General features: G+C 36.4%; 1 protein-coding gene across 1 annotated transcript in view; it reads left to right on the top strand.

Moving 5' to 3' along the window:
- ARHGEF9 (Cdc42 guanine nucleotide exchange factor 9) overlaps window positions 1-16,207 on the top strand; it is a 188,886-nt gene extending 172,679 nt beyond the window's left edge. Inside the window, exons 9-10 of the mRNA XM_042974958.1 lie at window positions 2,711-2,779; window positions 15,988-16,207. Coding sequence (XP_042830892.1) covers window positions 2,711-2,779; window positions 15,988-16,169 — 251 coding nt within the window. The 3' untranslated portion in view covers window positions 16,170-16,207. The remainder of the gene's footprint in view (window positions 1-2,710; window positions 2,780-15,987) is intronic.
- The last annotated feature ends 5,539 nt before the right edge of the window (window positions 16,208-21,746 follow it).

Raw genomic sequence — 21,746 nt, 5'->3', positions numbered from 1 at the left:
GAGAAACACAACACATAGGAGAAGCATTATTATTTAAGAAATTTATTATAAAGAATTGACTGATATGATTGCAAAACTTGGCTAAGCAACTCCAAAATCTATGGAGCAGGAAGTCAGAATGCAAGATCATGGGCAGGCTCAAACTCAAAGGCATAGTTCAAAGCTGTCATCTGTAGGCAGGAAGATCATGACAAGGATGGGACTCTGCATACATGGACTGAAGCTGAGACAGAATTTCTCCCTTCTGGAGATACCTCAACCCTGTTTTTTTTTAAGTGGTAAAAACACCATGAGTTCTATGCTCTTAACAAAATTTTAAGTGCATAATATAGTAATGTTAACCATAGGCTCAATGTTGTACAGCAGATTTCTAGAACTTATTCATATGTTATATAAATGAATCTGGAGTTTTGATAGGATTCCTTTGAATTTGTAGATGGCCTTTGGCAGAATGGATATTTTAACAATATTAAGTCTTCCAGTTCAAAATGAAAGGCCAATATCCCTGATGAACGTACATGAAAAAACATTCTTAATAAAACAGCAACAAACAGAATTCAGCAGCACAATAAAAGGATCATAAATCATGAACAAGTAGGATTTATCCCTGGGATGCAATAATAGTTTAACATATGCAAATCAATTAATGTGATACACCACTCTAATGAAAGATAGAAATCACATGATCATATCCATAGATGCAGAAAAATGATCTGATGTAACTTATCATTATTTCATGATAAAAAACTCACAGAAAACTATGTATAGAATGAATTTACCTGAACATAATAAAGGCTATATATGAAAAGCCCCACAGCTAGCATCATACTCAAGGGGGAAAAACTGAAAGCTTTTTTTCTTAGCTCAGTTCTAAGACAAAGATGCCCATTTTCACCATTTCTATTCAACATAGTAGTGGAAGTCCTAGCCAGAGAAAATTAGGCTAGAAGAAAATAAAAGGCATTCAAATGGGAAAGGAAAAAGTAAAATTATTACTGTTTGTAGATGACATTATCGTATAAATAGAAAACTTTAAAAACACCACAGAAATACTTTTATGTCTAATAAATGAATTCAGTACAATTGCAGGATACAAAATCAACATACAAAAATCAGTTGTGTTTCCAAATACTAACAATGAACTATCTGAAAAAAAAATTAAGCAAATACAGTAGTCCCAATTATAATCACATCAAAATGGATATAATACTTAGGAATAAACTTAACCAAGAAAGTGAAAGATTTCTACACCAAAAATTATAAACCCTTGCTGAAAGAAATTAAAGAACACATAATAGACTTAATATTGTTAAAATATCTATTTTACCCAATGCCATCTACAGATTCAATGTGATCTTAACCAAACTCCAATGGTATTTTTTTACAGAAATAGAAAACACAATCCTAAAATTCATGTGGAACCACAAAAGAACCATAATAGCTAAAAATATTTGAGAGAAAGAACAAAGCTTGAGGCATAATACTTCCTGATTCAAAATATATTAAAGCTACATTATTTAAAACAGTATGGTACTGGTATAAAGACAGACATATAGACCAGTGGAATAGGATAGAATGACTAGAAAAAAACCCATACATATACAGTCAACATATCTTTGACAAGGGTACCAAAAATATACAATTGGGAAAAGATGGTTTCTTCAATAAATGGTGCTGGGAAAACTGGATATCCACATGCAAACCAAAGAAATTGAACTCCTACCTTACACCATACATGAAAACTAACTCAAAATGTATAAAAGACTTAATTGTATGACCCCAAACCTTAAAACTTCTAGAAGAAAACACAGGGAAAAAGCTTCTTGGCATTGATCTTAGCAATGATTGTTTGGATATGAAGCACAGGCAACAAAGCAAAATTGTGTCATAATAAAGTGCTTTTACACTGCAAAGGAAACAGAATGAAAAGGCAACCTAAAGCATCAAAAAATATTTGCATATCATATATATATATATATATATATTATATATAAGAGGTTAATTTCCAAAACATATCGGGATATACTACAACTCAATAGGAAAATATCAAATAACTTAATTTTAAAAATAGGCAAAGAAGGAGTGCCTGGGTGGCTCAGTCGGTTAAGCATATAACTTCTGCTTAGATCATAATCTCACAGTTTGTGAGTTCGAGCCCTGCATCGGGCTCTGTGCTGACAGCTCAGAGCCTGGAGCCTGCTTTGGATTCTGTGTCACCCTCTCTCTCTGCCCCTCCCCTCCTTGCACTCTGTCTCTCTGTCTCCCAAAAATAAACATTAAAAATTGTTTAAATGGACAAAGGACTTGAATAGACATTTCTATTATTTCATTACTTTTTTGCCATTTGATTTTTTTCTTCCATTTGAAACTTTACAAAAATTTTCTGTTTTAATATCTTATATTTTGACTTATTATTTCCTTGTCTTTGTTTTTGCTTTTGGTTGTGAAATATTTTTCTACTTTATGCCATAGTTTATTCACCCCTTCCTCATTTACCATCATATTAACTCATATTGTCACTTTTTTTTGCCTCTCTGTACTGTGAAAACCATTTTTGTAGCTGAATATTTGTTCAAGCTTCTCACCATTTATTTATCAAGACTTTTGATATATCTTGCCAAAATTACTATTTCAGAAAAGTTGTACTATTTTATACATTTGAGAAAGGTCTGTGTTTCTTGTAACAAAGTCATGTATTTTTATATTATAGGCTTTGAAATTTCTGAAAACCAGAAGAGGCAGGCTGCAATGACTGTGAGAAAAGTCCCTAAACAAAAAGGTAAATCTGCTTTTACCCCACCAGCTCTACTTTCTTTGTGAGAGTGTGAAGCCATAAACTATGTGATTGCAAATCCCCAGGCTTGTTTCCATGTGAAAGTTAATTTGGGATAGTGGGGGAGTGTCTGGGTTTACAGGTGTTCCTGATAATGTAGCAAATGGTCTTAAAGGCATAAGGCTTAGGAATAAATAGTGTAAGGGAGTTATGTCCAAAGATAGTTCATTGGGTACAGGAAAAAATAAAATTTGTTTCCTTTTATTTTTATGTAAGTAAAAGAAAGAAACTAAACTTCACTCACAAATTAGAGACTGATGAACAATAGTAACTGTGTAAATTTTATTAATAAGTACAAATATATTTGGAATATATACACAATTTAATTTGTTTGGGGGCATTTGCTAAATCAGGAGTCTTAAATCAGAATGGAGAACTTCAAACTGGACCAAGACAGAAGATTCAGATATTAATTTTCTTTATCTGAACCATAAAGTACTTAAAAAAGGAAAATACCTTGAGAATCAATTTGAATATGAAATGAAGCTCTCATTTTCATGAACTAGACAAAATTAAAATGCTTAGTTGAACAAAAGGAAGTAACTATCCTTTATTTTATTCATGACCCTATTCATTACTAGTTATTTTATACAAGTTCTTTAATTTCATCTTTATGGTACTTCTGAAAAGGTAGGCATTATTAGCCTCATTTTCCAGATTAGGAAACAAGAGCTTTGGGATAAAGTGATTGTGAACTTAACTCATCTTGATTCCAAGTCCACTGTTCTTCCGTCTCCATCTTGGGGGTCTGCTGATTCTCTATGCTGGGAAAGAACAGCTCACATTTTGTCTCAGCTCAATTGCTGACAGCTGCTTCTATTACTGACAGCCACTGTCATTTTCCCCAGGGGTAGGTGATCTTAATGAGACCTCACTTTCCCCAGGCCCTTCTGCTTTCTCAGTAGACTCTTTGGTTTAGAATGAATCACCCTACAAAATTACTAGATTCAAGTTTCCTGAAATTCCAGCAGCCAAGTAGAGCTCCCTTAATTATTCCCAAATGAAGCTCCTTTTCACTGAGGAGGTTGAGTGCCTATGAATATCTGATTTCCAATTAAACAGTGCACCTAGTTGGGGCCCCTCTGACTAGACATGACTTCCTTTTAACTGCTTATTGCTTCTTGCCCTTGGGAGGCACTCACTGGCTTCTTCCCTTATCATGGAAATATGATTATCTTTAGGTAGGAAATTAAAGGCAATCACTCTTAACCACTTGGGAGTAAAAACATGAAAGTGTTAGAAAGCTATCTGAAGTTAGGTCAGTATAGATATGATCTGTATGAGTAGGGAAACACTGTGAGAGAATGCACCCCTTCCTTAGAGATATAAGCAGAAAAGAACCCCAGCCAGTTGGGGAGTCCTCAGGCTACAAAGAAGCTACTTTGTGTCCTGCCTGTTTCCTGGAGGCTCTTAAACCCTGAGATTTTCTCACTATGATTCCCTCCACTGTTCTCACCACACTGACCTTCATGATGGGATAATACCCCTTTACCTCAGGGCAGGTTCCCTCAGTCTATCGAATACAGGCTGCTCTTTTCACTACGAACTCTTAAAGCAAAGGAGCTCCCATAAAGCAACAAGCCAGAAAACAGTCCTGCTCACTCATAACAAGTCTTGGTGTCAGGTTCCTTTTCCACCCTGTCTAGTCACAAGGCTATTCTTTCAGGTTCTCTCTTATTCCCCAATATCTAAACACTGATTCAGCAATTCTAGTTTTCAAAGAAACTCATTTAGTTTCAAACTTTCCAGAATTCCTATGAATCTCCATTATTTCTATTTCTAGTTTTCAAGACTCTTCTAGTCCAGGACTGTGATGATCGATATATTTTGAGACTCGAGGGAACTGCATATGTGGAAGCAATTGTCAAACTTAGGAATTTAATAGTTATATTATATACATGGAAAGAGTAAGAAGGGAATTCTTTAAGACACCCATAAAAGCCAGTTTCTTTAACCCTTCCAATGACCCTTTCCTGGAAGTGATGGGAGCACTGTTATTAATAATTCTCTAATGCAGATATATTGAATAAGGTAATTATTCTAGTGTCCCTTTCCACCCCCACCTATAATTCCATGGTACCTTATCAACTCAGTCTACTGCTCTGTAGTGGGGGAAGCCTGGCTGTAAGATAAGCAAAGAGGACAGAGCCTAGCTCCAAGGAAAGCCTTTTTTACTTTTATATATCGTCTTGGTTTTAAGAATTGATACATAACTTCTTGGAATTTGAATACTAATTCTTAGTCTATCAACCTATTTCAGTCTGTCATCATAGAACTCCCTAGAGCCATTAGCATAGCTCCCATCTCCGAGGCTGTAGGACCAGCTCAAAATCAAATGAATATCCTAAAATAACTAAAATAATCTTGAAAAAGAAGAGTAAATTTAATCAGTCTATCCTGATTTTAACAATAATTATATAGCTACAATAACCAAGACAGCACGGTATTGGCAGAAGGATAGGCATATTATATCAATGAAACAGAATAGAGAAACCAGAAATAGACCTACATAAATATGCCCAAGTAATTTTTGACAAAGATTCAAAAGAAGTTTAGTGGAAGAAGGACAATGTTTTCAACAAATGCTACTTTACTCATAGACCAAATATTAAAAAAAAAACACCTCAACATAAACTTACACAGTATAAAAATGAACTCAAAATGGATAATGAACTTATATTTAAAGCTACAAAACTTTTTAAAAAGGAGAAATTCTTCAGTATATAGGGCTAGGCAAAGAAGTTCTTAGACTTGAAACCAAAAGCTGGAACCACAAAATTAAAAATTGATATACTGTGCCTCATCAAAATAGAAATTTTTGCTCTCTAAAAGATCACATGAAGAGGATAAAAAGACAAGCTACAGAGTAGGAAAAAATACAAGCCATGTATCTGAAAAAACACTAATAACTAGAATATACAAAGAACTCTCAAAACTCGACACTATAAAACTACACACTTCAATTAGAAAATAGGCAAAAGACAGATATTTTACTGAAGAGAATATATGTATGGCAGTTAAACACATGAAAAGATGTTCAACATTATTGATCATTGGAGAAATGCAAATGAAAACCACAATGAGATATCACTACATACCTATTAAAAAGGCTAAAATAAAAAAAAAATAGTGACAACACCAAATGCTGGGAAGGGTGTAGAGGAACTGAATCATTTATATCTTTCAGTAGAGATTGCTAAATGGTATAGCCACTCTGGAAAATAGTATGGTGGTTTCTTAAAACACAAAACGTACAATTACCATATAACCTAGCAGTTACATTCCTGGACATGTTTCCCAGAGAAATGAAAATTTACTTTCACATAAAAACCTCTAAACAAATGTTTATAGCAGCTTTGTTCATAATAGCCCAAAATGGAAACAACCCAGATATCTTGCAGTAGGTGAGTAAGCAAACTATGGTATATCTATACCATGAAATATTACTTCTTAGTAAAAAGGAACCAACTATTGGTACATGCAACAACTTGGGTGAATCTCCAAGGAATTATGCTGAGAAAAGCCAATCCTCAAACGTTATATATGGTATGACTCCATTTATATAACATTCTTGAAATGATATCATTTAGTAATGGGAAGCAGATTATTGGATGCCAAAGATTAAGGAGGGGGTGAGTCACAGGAGAGAAGAGTGGTTATGGAAGAGTAATGATAGTGTTCTTGTGATGACAGAAATGTTCTATCTCTTGGCTGTGTCCCATAACAATGTTAAAATCCTGGTTGTAATATTGTACTAGCGTTTTATAAAATGTTATCATTGGAGAAACTGAGTAAAGGGTACAAAGTGTATCTCTGTATCGTTTCTTACAGCTGCATGTAAATATGCAGTACTCTCAAAATAAAAAAAAAAGTTTAAATGAGAAATTAAAATGAACACTTCCCAAACTTTCCCCCTAATATTTTCATATCATTTGTTGGCACTCAGTACCTTCGTATTTCTGACACTTACCACCTTTGAAAATTGCCTCTTAGAGGACATCACCAAAATAGCAGAATAGCTTTCAACTGTCTTCCCCCTGAAGAATATTGATTTTGACAGTCACCCACAGATAAGTGTGCTTTTGTGAAAGTTCAAAATCCAGCAGAAAAGTTCCAGATCACCCATAGAGAAAAATATCCATGATTAGATGCATAGAAAAAAAGGGCCAGTCAATAAAGACTAGAGGAAGTGAATGCCTTTTCAAATGCCACAACAGCAACTCAATACTACAAGGGACATGAAAAATCAGGGAAACATGACATAACCAAAGGAATACAGTTTTATAGAAACTGACCCCAAAAGATATGGAGATATGCAATTTTTCCAATAAACATTTCAAAATAGTTGTTTCAAGGAAATTTAGTGAGCCACATGAAAGCACAGAAAGTTCAAAAAAATCAGGAAAACAATACACAAGACAAGAAATTTAACAAAGAGTAGAAATCATAAAAAATAACCAAACAAAAATTATAGAGCTGAAGAATACAATTAATGAAACAAATGCAATAGAGAGCATCAAAAACAGATTTGATCAAGCAGAAGAAAGTATTTGTGAAGTCAAAAACAGGTCATTTGAAATTATCGAAGAAAGCCTATGTGAATTATGGGATAAAATTAAGATAAGCAATCTATACAATATTGGAGAACCAGAAGAAGAAAAGAGAAAGGGGAAGAAAACTTATTTAAAGAAATAATGGCTGAGAAACTTCCAATTCTGGATAAGTATTTAAATATTCAGCTTCATGAGGCTCATTGTTTGCTAAACAATGTCAACCCAAATGATATTCTTCAAGATACATTATAATAAAACTGTCTAAAGTCAAAAACAAAGAGAAAAGATTAAAAGCAGCAAGATAAAATCTTCATATACAAGGGAACACACATAAGGCTATTAGAAGATTTCTCAGCAGGAACCTAGCAAACCAGGAGAGAGTGGGATGCTATATTCAGAGTTCTGAAAGAAGAAAACTTTTAACCAAGAATACTATACCCAGGAAAGTTGTCCTTTAGAAATGTAGGAGAAAGAAAGACTTTCAGAGAGAGAGAGAGAGAGAGATTGAGAGAAAGAGAGTCCATCATCTCTAGATTTGTCTTACAAGAAATGCTGAAAGGAGTTTTTCAAACTGAAGGTAAAAGATGATAATCAGTAACATGAAAACATATGAAAATATAAACACACAGGTAAAGCAAGTATATATCTAATTCAGAATACTCTAATATGGTGGTGTATTAATTATATCTATAAAGGATAAAGTATAAAAAGGTTAAAATAACTAAGGTACAATAATTTATTAATGGATAACAATAACAAATGTAAATTGTGACATCAAAAATATAATATGTGTAGTTGGAGAGTAAAAAGGTAGAGTTTGTTTTTTATGTGTCCAAAGTTAATTTGTTACCAGTATAAAATAGATTATTGTAACTATAAGATATCTATGTCAGCTTCATTGTAGCCACAAAGAACATACCTACAATAGATACACACACACACACACAAAAAAAAAGGTGAATCGAAGCATACAAGTTTGGAAAACCATCAATTCATAAAGGAAAATAGCAAGAGAAGAAGAAAAGAACAAAATAACTATAAAACAGAAATAATTAATAAGATGACAATAGTAAATCCCTACCATCTCAATAATTACTTTCAATGTGAATGGATTAGATTCCCTTATCAACATGCATAAATGGACAAATATATCCATGTATATGATGGATGGATACATCCATGGATATGGAATGGATAAAAATATAAGACACAACTATACACTGCCTACAGAAGACTAAGTTCATCTTTAAGGATACATATAGCCTCAAAGTTAAGGGATGGTAAACAGGTATTTTATGAATGTGGAAGCCAAACTAAAGCAAAGATAGCTATACTTATATAAATCAAAACTGTCACAAGAGACAAAGAATGTCACTATATAGTCATAAGGGGTAATTCATCAAGATATATATGCACCCAAAACATAAATATGTAAATTGTAAATGTATATGTTCTCATTATGAAACAAATACTTACAGATCTGAAGGAAGAAACAGACAATATAATAAAAGTAACAATTAATAGATCACCTAGACAAAAATTGATTAAGAAAACATTGGACTGGAAATATATTTAGACTAAGTTGACCTAAAAGACATATAAAGAACATGCCATCCAATAGCAGCAGAATTCACATTTTTCTCAAGCACAAATGGAATATGCTCTAGAGTAGTATGTGTTAGGTTACAAAACGAGTCTTAGAAAATTTAAGAAGACTGAAATCATATCAAGTGTCTTTCCCAACCACAGTGGTATGAATCTAAAAATCCGTAACAGGAGGAAAACTGGAAAGTTCACAAATATGTGGAATTTACACAACACACTTCTGAATAACCAGTGAGTCAAAGAAGAAATCAAAAGGGAAATAAAAAAATATCTTGAGTAAATGAAAATGAAAATCCAACCTACCAAAAGTTACGGGATGTAGCAAAATCTGTTTTAGGAGGGAGGTTTATAGCCATAATGCTTACACAAAGAAAAAAAATTCAAATAAACAACCTAACTTTACACTTCAAGAACAAGGAAAAGAAGAAAAATAAGCCCAACGTTAACAGAAAAAAAGGAAATACCAAAGATCAGAGGAGAAATAGAGACCAGAAAAACAATAGAAAAGTTCAATGAAATTAAGAGCTATTTTTTGAAAAGATAAACAAAATTGACAAATTTTGGCTAGACTAAAGGAGGGAGAAAACTCAAATAAATAGAATCAGAAATTAAACATATTACAAATAATACCACAGAAATATAATCATGAGAATAATGTGAACAATATACACCAAAAACTTGGATGACCTAGAAGAAATGAATAATTTCTAAAAAAAAAAAATACAATGTACTAAGATTGAATCATGAAGAAATAGAAATATGAATGTACCAAAAATGAATAAGAAGATTGAATTAGTAATAAAAAAAAAAACCTCTCAACAAAGAAAAGCCCAAGAATAGATGGTTTTACTGGTGAATTGTACCAAGTATTTAAAGAATCAATGCCAATCCTTCTCAAGCTCTTCCAAAAAGTTGAAGAGACGAGAACACTTGCAAACTCATTTTATGAGACCAGCATTAACACCAATACTAAATCCAGATAAGAACACTTCATGAAAAGAAAACCACAGGACAATATTCCTGATGCAAAATTTCTTAACAAAATACTAGCTAACAAAATTCAACAGCACATTAAAAGGATCATATCATACACCATCATCAAGTGAGATTCATTACTGAGATGCAAGGATGGTTTAACATATGCAAATAAAAAATGTAATACACCACATTAATAGAAAGATAAAAAATCATACAATCATCTCAATAGATCTAAAAAAGCATTTGACAAAATTCAACATCCTTTCATGATAAAAACTCTCAACAAATTATGTATAGAAGAAATGTACCTCAATATAATAAAGGCAATACATGGCAGATCCACAGCTAACATCATACTTCATGGTGAAAATTTGAAAGCTATTCTTCTAATACAAGAAACAACATGATAGCACCCAATCTCATCACCCCTATGCAATATAGTACTAGAAGTCTTAAGCAAAGAGCATTCAGGTAAGAAAAAGAAGGAAACAGTATCTGAATCAGAGAGGAAGTAAAATTGATTGACTATGACAAGATTTTATATATTTAAGAGCATCTATAAAACATCCACAACTAACACCCATGCTTACTGATGAGAGACTGATATCTTTCCCCCAAATCAGGAACAAGGCAAGGATGTCCAGTCTCATTACCTCTATTCAATATTGTTCTGGAGTTTCTGGCTAAGGCAATTAGGCAAGAGACAGAGACAAAAGGCATTCAGTTTGGAAATAGCAAAATCCCACAGATAATCCAATTTAAAAAGGGGCAAAAGACCTGAATAGATATTTTTACCAAAGAAAATATTCAAATGGCCAAGTACATGAAAAAGTGCTCAGCATCACTTATCATCAGGAAATGCAAATAAGTACAATGAGATATCACTTCACACCTGTTAGAATAGCTAATAAAAGATAAGCAATAACTGGTATTGACAAGGATATGGAGAGAAGGGGACCCTTGTATACTGTAGGAATGTAAGCTGGTACAGCCAGTATGGAAAACAGTATGGAGGTTCTTCACAAAGTTAAAAATAGAACTACCATATAATCTAGTAATTCCAGTTTGGAGTACATATCTAAAGGAAATGAAATCACTATCTCAAAGAAATACCTGCTCCCTACGTTTTTTGCAGCATTATTCAACAATAGCCAAGACATGGGAACAACTTAAATGTCCTTTGGCAGACAAATCGGTAAAATAAATGTGGATAAAGCACACACACACACACACACAGAATAAATTCTGCCTTTTGCCACATCATGGGTGAACCTGGAAGGTATTATGATAAGTGAAATAATTCATAGACAAATACTGTATTAGCTCACTTATATGTGGAATGCAATAAAATAAACCATAGAAACAGAGAACAGATTGGTGGTTGCCAGATGCAGGAGATGTGGGATGGGGGAAATGGGTAAAGGTAGTTAAAGGGTACAAGCTTATAAAATAAGTTCTGTATAGCATGGTCACTAAGTTAATAATACTGTATTGTAAATTTGAAAGTTTAAGAGAATAGATCTTAAAACTTCTCATCAAAAGAAAAAAAATATGTAACTAGGCAAGGTGACAGATGTTAAGTAACCTTAATGTGGTTATCATTTTGCAGTATATACATACATCAAATCATTATATTGTACACCTTAATCTTATACAACGTAATATGTCTATTATATCTCAATAATACTGATGGAAAAAAAGAAATACAAAATATGAGCAGACCAATAATGACTAAGTATATTGAATTAGTAATCAAAAACCTCCCAAAAAGAAAAGCCTAGGACCAGATGGTTTCACTGGGGAATTCTGTGGAACATGCACCAGTCCTTCTTAAACTTTTCCAAAATCTTGAAAGGAGTACTTCCAGACTCATTTTATGAGTCCAGGATTACACTAACACTAATGCCAGATAAAGACAATAGAAGACAATACAGGCCAATATTTCTGATAAATATATATGTAAAAATTATCAACAAAATGCTAGCAAACCAAGTTCAACAGTACATTAAAGGATTGTACACCTCTTCTAGTGGGATTTATCTCTAGGAAGCAGGGATCATTCAACATATGCAAATCAATAAATGTGATTCACCACACTAACAGAGAGTAAGATAAAATCAAATATCATCTGTATAGATGCAGTAACAGCATCTGACAAAATTCAAAATACTTTCATGATAAAGATTCTCAATAAATTTGGTATATAAGGAACATACTCCAACATAATCAATGCCTTATATGACAAGCTTACCACAATTAATAAGCATGCTCAATGGCGAATGGTTGAAAGCTTGTCCTCTAATATCAGGAACAAGACAAGGATACCAACTCTCACCACTTCTATTCAACATACTGCTGGAAGTCCTATACAGAGCAATCAGGCAAGAAAAAGAAATAAACGAAAGGAAGAAGTAAATTTTTCTCTGTTTCCAGATGACATGATTTTATACATATCTAAATATATTTTAAATATCTAAAGATATTTTAAATATCTAAAGTCTCCTAAGAAATTTAGAATACTAGAATAATAATGGAATTCAGTAATGTTTCAGGATAAAAAATACATGTATAAAAATCATTTTTGTTTCTGTTAAAATGAATATTCAAAAGAGAAATTAATGAAACAATCCCATTTTCAACACACAAAATGAGATAAAGTACTTAGGAATATATTTAACTTAAGAGGTTAAAAATCTGTACATTTATAAAATTGGACATATATAAAAGAAATTTGGACATTTATAAAAGAAACTGAAGAAGACATAAATAAATGGAATGATATTCTGTGTTCATGGATTGTAATACTTAATATTTTGAAATTGCCCCTACTACCCAAGGCCATCTATAGATTTATTGTAATCCCTATCTCAAATTTCATGGCATTTTTCACAGAGGTAAATAGAGCAATTCTAAAATTCATATGGAACCACAGAAGATCCTGAATAACCAAAGCAATCCTGAGAAAGAAGAACAAAGCTTCTGGCATCATGCTTTCTGATTTTAAACTTTATCCCAAAGCTATAGTAATCAAAACAATCTGGCACTGGCATAAAATCTGACATATAGTCTAATGGAAAAGAAACAAGGGCCCAATTATAAACCCATAGTCAACTAATATTTATCAGGAGGCCAGGAATACTCAATGGAAAAAGGATAGCCTCTTCTATAAAAAGTATTGGGGAAACTGGATATTTACATGCAAGACAATGTATTAGACCCCTATCTTAAACTATTCACAAAAATTAACTCAAAATGGATTAAAGACTTAAGTATAAGACTCAACACCATAAAAAAGTCCTAGAAGAAAATGTAGAGAAAATACTCCTTGACATGGTTTTGGCAACAAGGTTTTGAACATGACACCAAAAGCACAAACAACAGAATAAAAAAAAAGTGAGGCTACATCAAACAAAAACCTTCTGCACAACAGAAGAAACAATCAACAAAATGAAAGGGCAACCTACAGAATAAGAGAAAATATTTGCAAAGTACATATTTGATAAGAGATTACTATGCAAGATATATGAGCAACACATACAACTCAACTAAAAAAATAGTTCAATTAAAAATGGGCAAAGGATGTAAATAGACATATTCCCAAAGAAGATATTTAAATGCCCATGTAAATGTTCTACAGGTATAAGAAAGGATGTTCAACATAATTAGTTATCAGAAGAATGTGAATCAAAACCATGAGTTTCTGTATTTGTTAGAGTGGCTGTTATAAAAAAAAAAACAACAAGATATAACAAGTGCTGGTGAGGATGTGGAGAAAAAGGGAATGGGCACTGACGGTAGGAATGCAAATTGGTAAGCTACTGTAAAAATAGTATGGAGGGTCCTTAAAAATTGCAAATAGAGCTGTGTGTATGGGAAGAAAATGAAATCAGGATCTCAAAGAGATGTCTACACCCTCATGTTCATTGCAGCATTATTCACAATAGCCAGGACAGCAAGCAACCTGCATGTCCTTCAGCAGATGAATAGATAAAATAAATGTGGTATATACAATGGAATATTATTCAGCCATAGAAAGAAGGAAATCCTGTCATTTATGGAAACATGGATGGACTTTGAGGGCATTATACTATGTGAAATAAGCAAAACAAAAATACAAATACTATATGATCTCACTTATATTAGAATCTAAAAAAGGGAATTTATAGAAATAGAAAGTAGATTGGTGGTTGCCAGGGCTGGGATTGTAGGACCTATCAACATGTTGGTCAAAGGGCACAAACTTTAGTTACAAGATGAAGAGGTTCTGGGGATATAATGTACAGGATGGTGACTGCAGTTAACAATATCTTATTGTGTACTTGGGAGTTGCTAAGAGTTCTTAAATGCTCACACCACACAAAAAAGGTAATTTTGTTAGGTGATGGATATACTAACTTTATTGTGGTAATCATTTTGCAATATATATGTATATCAAATTATCATATTGCACAACTTAAACTTACAGACTGTTATATTTCAATTATATATCAATAAATATGGGAAACAAAAGTAAGAACCAAAACAAAGCTTTTAGAAAGAACTGATCCCTTCCCACTTAAGTGCCAAAGGCTGGTGATGGCTCAATATAACACTACTTCTAGTGTAATGGGATCAAGTCATCAAACAAAGGCAAACAAATAAGCTGTAATGTTGAAATTACAGACATTGGCCAGCAGATGAGGAACTTTTTTGGGAGCAGCAGAAAGATCTTCATTGAATTCTGAAATCATATGCTGTATGCTCCAGCCTATTATGTTCTGAATATAGGTTAGGATTAAACTTTCAGTTTAGCCTCCCACTCCCACCTGTATTGTCTATTCATGTGGATTTTGTTTTGATGGTTGCAAACACTTCTATGAAAGTTGCAATCGCTGAAGTGTTCCCTTTGAAAGGTTACAAATATATTCCAATCTTCCTTGTATTCCATGAATCATGTCTTCTTTGCTTTCTCCCATCTACCAATGTCACTTCCATATTAAATATGGTTTCAGCATTCTCAACCTGGTGTAGAATACTGGATCACTTGTACCTTGGCTTTTAGAAAACCATTTATCCACCAAAAACCTGCTTTGAAGTCAATAGTTCTTAACAGGTTCTTTTGACACTTTGGGGGAGTTGAGGAGGGAGGAAACGAAAGACCTTTGAAGTTAAATGGAAATTGTTGGGTGATTTGCAAGAACAGTCCTGTGTAACAGTCTCTTAAAAAGAGGTTGAGCGGGAAAGAGCCAAACCATAAGAGACCCTTAAAAACTGAGAATAAACTGAGGGTTGATGGGGGGTGGGAGGGAGGGAAGGGTGGGTGATGGGCATTGAGGAAGGCACCTGTTGGAATGAGCACTGGGTGTTGTATGGAAACCAACCTGACAATAAATTTCATATTAAAAAATAATAAATAAATAAATAAATAAATAAATAAATAAATAAAAAGAGCTTGAACTGACAAATCAAAGAATGTGAACTCTGTCCCTCACTTTATGACCTTGAGTGTGACATTTCACCCCAGTTCTCAGTGTCGTCATCTGTAAAATGGATAGTGGCAACACCACAAACTTCTCAGTGATACCTGAGTAGATGGGAAAGCATGTGTTGTTGTTGCGGTAGTCACACCATTCCAAAATCTGTTAAGGAATGTAATTCTTGCCTTGGAGATTTTCTTTTTAATTTTTTTTAACATTTTATTTGCTTTTGAGAGACAGAGAGACAGAGCATGAGTGGAAGTGCAAAGAGTGATGGAGACTGAATCTGAAGCAGGCTCCAGGCTCTGAGATGTCAGCACAGAGCCCAACATGGGGCTCAAACCCACAAACTGTGAGATCATGACCTGAGCCGATGTCAGAAGCTCAACCGACTGAGCCACCCAGGCGCCCCGTATTCTTGCCTTGGAGATTTTCAATTCTAATTCATGCTCTCTAAAATTGACTACCTTGAATTTTCCTTCCAAAGTGGCCACTGGGTCATTTGAGAAACCCCTTGCTACTTAACTTATACCATTTCCCTTTGATCTCCCCTCTACTCTAGGTGTCAACTCTGCCCGCTCAGTTCCTCCTTCCTACCCACCACCGCAGGACCCGTTAAACCAGGGCCAGTACCTGGTCCCCGACGGCATCGCTCAGTCGCAGGTCTTTGAGTTCACCGAACCCAAGCGCAGCCAGTCACCATTCTGGCAAAACTTCAGCAGGTTAACCCCCTTCAAAAAATAATACCTACAGGGAGGCAGATAATTTTAAAATAAAGTAAATAAAATTATATTTATAGATGGACATTTTTTTGGAGAAGCACTGTTGAAATTTATATATATATATAAATATATATATGCTTATATATATTTATATATATAGAGACATATATATACACACAGACCCTTGACTATACACATAAACACACACACACACACACACACACACACACACACACAGAAGGACCAAAAACCATTTTCTGTTGTTTTGGGGAAGTGAAATCTGTAGTTGGTAGGAAGAGGTACCAATGACTTCCAAATATGTGATCCCTTCTTAAAAGTTTTCTGTTCTTACCTTGTCCCCATCCCCTTTATTTTCAGAAAATAGTATTTCTATGTGTTCCTCTTCTTGTTGAGATAATCTCTTTGCTCCCCTGTGAGTGATTCATTGACTTGTCATTATTACCATAGATGTGTTTGTATTGCCTTTTTTCTTTCCTGATGATACTGATACTGATGACTTTTGAATTTAATTTGATGTGATAGAGTTTGGGAGTTTAAATTTCTTTTTTTTTCCTTTTACTATTCAATGGGTAAAGGGAAGATTCACCTTTCTCTTCTCCCTCAGCTGATCATCTGTGAATGTTTCTGCAGCCTGGCAGTTGCCCCAGACAGCCTTTTCCCTGCATCATCTGTCCTCATTTGTGCCAGTCTAGACATGCTCTGTTGTGCTCTGTGACATAACTGCTTGATATTTCTCTTGCTTTCACTGTGTTTTAGGTGTTGTAGAGGGATCAAAACCAAACAGAATCAAGGGAGAGTCAGAGAATAATAATGCTGGAGAGGACTTCTGTTCAGGGAACATTCTGCATTTGGGCTCTTCTCTAGCACTGGTATTTCCATGTTGTAGCACTGCTGGGTCATGACGGTTTTGTATCTGGGGTTTAGTTTGAGCCAATTATTCTCTTTTTTAAGCTGCTTTGGTTATGCTGTTCCTTGTAGGCCTCTCCCTCCCCTAAGCTAAAAGATTTGAATTTGAAGAAATGAGGCTGAGACTCTGCTTCCTGGGGAGAAGGATTCAATTGCCTCCAGCACCAAGTGGGCTTAAAGTTGGGGTTCCCCACTGCAATCATTTCAGGGGACTGGTCATCCCTACTTCCGTTTTCAGATAGTTTAGGCAGCATTTATAGGAGTCTATGAAGGGGTCACGACAGAGCCCATCTGACCAAGATCATCAGCTGCCTTCAAATTATTGACCTGGACAGGATACAAAACCGACCTTAAACTCTTGAAGGAAAGAACAGGGATGGGCATGGAAAGACACAGCCTCAGCCCCAGATATGTACCTGCAGTTCCTACCACTCAGGTTTTGTGAGACTTCCCCTATTGTTAACAGACTGCATGGACAATCTTCCATGATTCCTTCCTTCCCCTCTCCCTATAGTCCTTGTTTCTCCTGTTCTGGCACAGGAGAATTGCTGCTATTAGCGTAGTTAAAGAACTCCTGTGACTCTAAGTAGGCCCTGTTTCCAATATTCTCTCATCCCAGGACATTGGAAGCAAGTAAGTGAAGAGCCCAGGGGACTCTTCCCTGTGGAGAAAAGATCTGAGGTAGAGACACTACCCTCAGGCTTATTTTAGGCAGGCTTTATACTTGGGCAAATCTAACTTCTCCCACTAAGGGGCAGGCTCCCTATGGGTGCAGGAGTGCCTGTTCCTCCTCCCCACATAGCCCTTCAGGTGAACAGACCTTGAACAGCAAGGGAATGAAGTACAAAGAAGTGAGAATGGGCCCTGCTATGGAGAACCACTTAAGGGAGGAATCTGGAAATTGTGAGTCTGTTCTGAAGTCTATGGGAGAAAACTTCATCATGAAAGGACCTCAGCTTACTAAGCAGCAGCTATGGCTGCATGAAGTCCTTAGCATAGCTGACTTGATTGCCGCTCTATGCCTCCTGACCCAGACCAGGCCCTGCCCAGGCTGGGAGTTTTTCCTCTGTGGGAATCAAATTACAAGCTGTTTATGCTTCCATTCCACCACATTCAAATCAGACTTGTGGGGTAAGCCAAGGGTAAACCTGAGCTGCGCAGAGGGCTGGGGCTCGGGACTGGCCATGACTGCTCAGCAAATGACTCAGCTACTTAAGCCCCCTTGGCAAGGAAACTGGTATCCAGCACCTAAGCTAAAACGACCTCCCTGGAAAACAGCATGTATTTCAATGGCTGTGTAGGCCTCCCTTGAGTATACATCCTTTTCCTACTTTCCATTTTTCTCTACTAGGCTTAACTGTGACATTTCTCCAGGGGCTAGGAGCAAACCAAGAGGAGATGCTTGGCCAAGTCCCTGGGCCTACAACATCTCTTAGCCAAGCCCCCTTACCCTCCCTCCATGCCCTTCTCCCCTGAGCCTGTTTCAGAGCTCCAGGATCAGGGGTATTACCCCTTGCCACCCACCTTTCATCTACCCAAACCACTGGCCTCACCAAATGCCAATAACTAGTGAAAACAATGAAACATCAGTTTACCATTGGTTGGAGTGTTCCCCCAGCCTATGGTAGCAAAGCAGACCAGTGATCAACAACCCCAAGTAGAGCCCTATTACCTGAGATCAGGGCCCAGGTCTATTCTGTGTCCCCACAGCAGTGCTATCCCCAAGAACTCTGTAAATCTCCTCTATGTGTGCATGGCCCCTGAGCTCCCCTTTCCTCAATTCAATGAGGCCTGGATTTGCTCTTCAAAAGGCTTTGCTAGTGTGTTCTATGGGCCCTGCTGTGGGATGGTCCTAACACAGAAATCCAACTCCTCTTTCTCTCTCCCTCTCTCCTCTTCTCTCTATGTGTATAACTCTAATGGATTTATCAAGGACAGCAACAAGAGAGTTCCAACAATTCTAGTGTGAAGCCAAATAGTGATCTTTTAGTGCTTTGGGGCTGGGGTGGGCTGGGGTGGATAGATGGGTAACAGTGATTTTGATTACCCCTGCTGCTCTGCATTTGCCAGTTTATTATTTTGTTTATTCTGACTGTTTGACCCTGTCAAACAAGTGTCAAAGTTGTGTGTTTAAAAAAATGTTTAACAACAAAAATATGATGTTGTAATGACACAAAGCCTTATGAAAATATATATGGAGTTCAATAAAAGAAGTAAAAAGACACTTCCAGGCACAGCTTTCTTGCCATTGTGTGTGTGTGTGTGTGTGTGTGTGTGTGTGTGTGTGTGACTAACTGCAAAATAAAGGGAGTTTCCTGATTGGGGGCAGTTTATTCCAACCTAGTCTTGGCCTGCCGACCATGCTATTCCATTGTCAGGCATCTCATGGGCTGTTTATGAACTTCCATGTCCTTTCTAGAAGAGTGGACCATAAGAACCAAGTTTGATCCTGTAACGAGGGACACTTCAAGTATCTTTATAGCTGGGACTGTCCTTCATGTCACCTGTCCCTTTAATAAGACTTGAGGACCCATTCCTGACCCCATTCTTTTTTCTTGCAGCTACAAGTCCAGTACCTGCCCTGGGCACTCACATGAGCTTAACAGCTGCTTTTTGGACCCACTCAGAGGCCATATCATATTCTGGTTCTTTCTCCTCAGAAGTGGACACATTCCTTAACCATTACCCAAAGTGGGTGGAGTGACCTTACAGATATTTCATCATAGTGTTGCCTGCAAGTAGATGCTCCTTGCTGCCTACAAAGCCTCCATGTGGTGTCTTAACCTGCCCATCAGAGATGCAATAGTGGGTTTGTTCTGGCAGTGCCTCACCTGCCTGCTTCCAGAGTGACTAAACACCCTAATAAAGTGCTTATTTACTAAAAGGGACCAGGTAATTTTTCCAAGCTACAGAGTTAGGAGGAGGAGCAGGTGTGGTACCTCTGGGTCAGGGTGTGAGCCCTGTGTATCTAGGTCTAAGGGATGCCCTTAATCCCAGATTCAGAGAAAGTAATTATTAAAATATATCCTTCAGTAAACTACTCTTTCTCCATTTCTTGGCTTTCTCTTAACCTCTTTCCCTTTCCCATGGGTTCTGACATCTGTTTAATCACACTCAGAAACCTCAGTTCTCAGCAGTCCCTTCTCTGTCTTGCTAATTCTCAGCCTCATCAGCTTCCAAAGGTGAATCTCAATTACCCCCTGCAGAGCAAGAGGACTGTAGTCTCAGTACTCCATACCTTCTGGGGGTTCTATAATGGAGAGTTTGGAGACAAATTCTTGGGGTCTTACACTCTGAGGTGCAGCTGATTCTCTCCTAAGGTACCTAAAATCAAACATGTCTCATCAAAAGAATAGCTCTACTACTTACAAGTTTATTTGCTAAGAGCATTTATCCACTTGCTGCTCTCTTTTGTTACAAAACACCCTATATCCATTGATTAAAGTGCAACTTGACTAATTAACTTTCCAATTTGCCTTTTTTAATGTTTATTTTGAGAGGGAGAGAGAGCATGAGCATGTACATGTGAGTTGGGGAGGGACAGAGAGAGAGGGAGAGAGAGAATCCCAAGAAGGCTCCACACTATCAGTGCAGAACCTGATGCAGGGCTCGATGTCACAAACCATGAAATCATGACCTGAGCCAAAATCAAGAGTCATACACTTTACTGATTGAGGCACCCAGGCACCCACAATTTGTCTTTCTAAGTTTCTCCCCTTGACTAGGTATAGAAGGGACAGTAGATTTAAAGTATATTTAGGAGGCTTTCAAAAGAGGAAGGCCTTAGCTCATCCCAAGATCATTGTATCAAGGATGATGGCTGCTTATTCTACTTTCCTCAGGATCTTCTGGGAGGCTCAGAGGTAGAAAGAGAGATCTGTCGTGTGCCCAGATAGGCAGAACTAGAATGGAGAGGGGAAACTCTTCCCAGCTTCCAGGAAAGTCCTCTTCCTAGAACAAGTCATCCCTGACCTATGTGTATATAGGGTCTGATGTAGGAGACCAATGACTTCTTCAATAAGACAATTTATCCATTTTTAATGACATTACCATATCTAGGGTCTCATGTAATCCTCTTGACAACCATTTGGCAATGGGGTTATTAGCCACATTTCACACAGGAGAGGGCTCATTTGAAGTGACTAGTCAAGGTTACCAAACTTATGAGTATTCATCACTTAAACCCCACCCCCATTCAAACTGATCTAAGTTCAGAGATGCTTGCTCTCATGGGGCTGCATGGGTTGGGGAATGGCTGGAAGCAAAAATATGAAATGAGCTGATATTAACGTGTGAATGAGTATAATTCCTTGTACTCTCCTTGAGAGCCCTCTTAAGTTTTCTAATATAGGCCTCCAACATGTGATTGCAGTCGTACGTCCTTTTGTCTCTTAGTACTGATAGCAAGTGAGTGAAGGACTGAGGCCTCTGATTACTTCAGTGTTTCAGCCACTGAGGCCACCACTGTGCTGCTTGGCCCACTTAGTTTTGGCCCCTTTGGGATTTTCTTAGTCATGCTGACCTGCTCACTACTGGCTTCCAGAAGCTTCTAAGATATGGGGCTGATGAAGTAGACCTTGTTTGTCCAGGTTTTTCCCTGTCAGGCCCAAGATAGTAAAGTGAGACTTCTTGGCATAAGTCTTAAGTCCACTACATGCAGGACAACAGTTCG

Source organism: Panthera tigris, chromosome X (genome assembly GCF_018350195.1).
Source record: "Panthera tigris isolate Pti1 chromosome X, P.tigris_Pti1_mat1.1, whole genome shotgun sequence".
In the NCBI taxonomy this organism is placed as follows: domain Eukaryota; kingdom Metazoa; phylum Chordata; class Mammalia; order Carnivora; family Felidae; genus Panthera; species Panthera tigris.
Note: the sequence above shows the minus strand (reverse complement) of the source record. Positions and strands in the feature narration are given on the sequence as shown.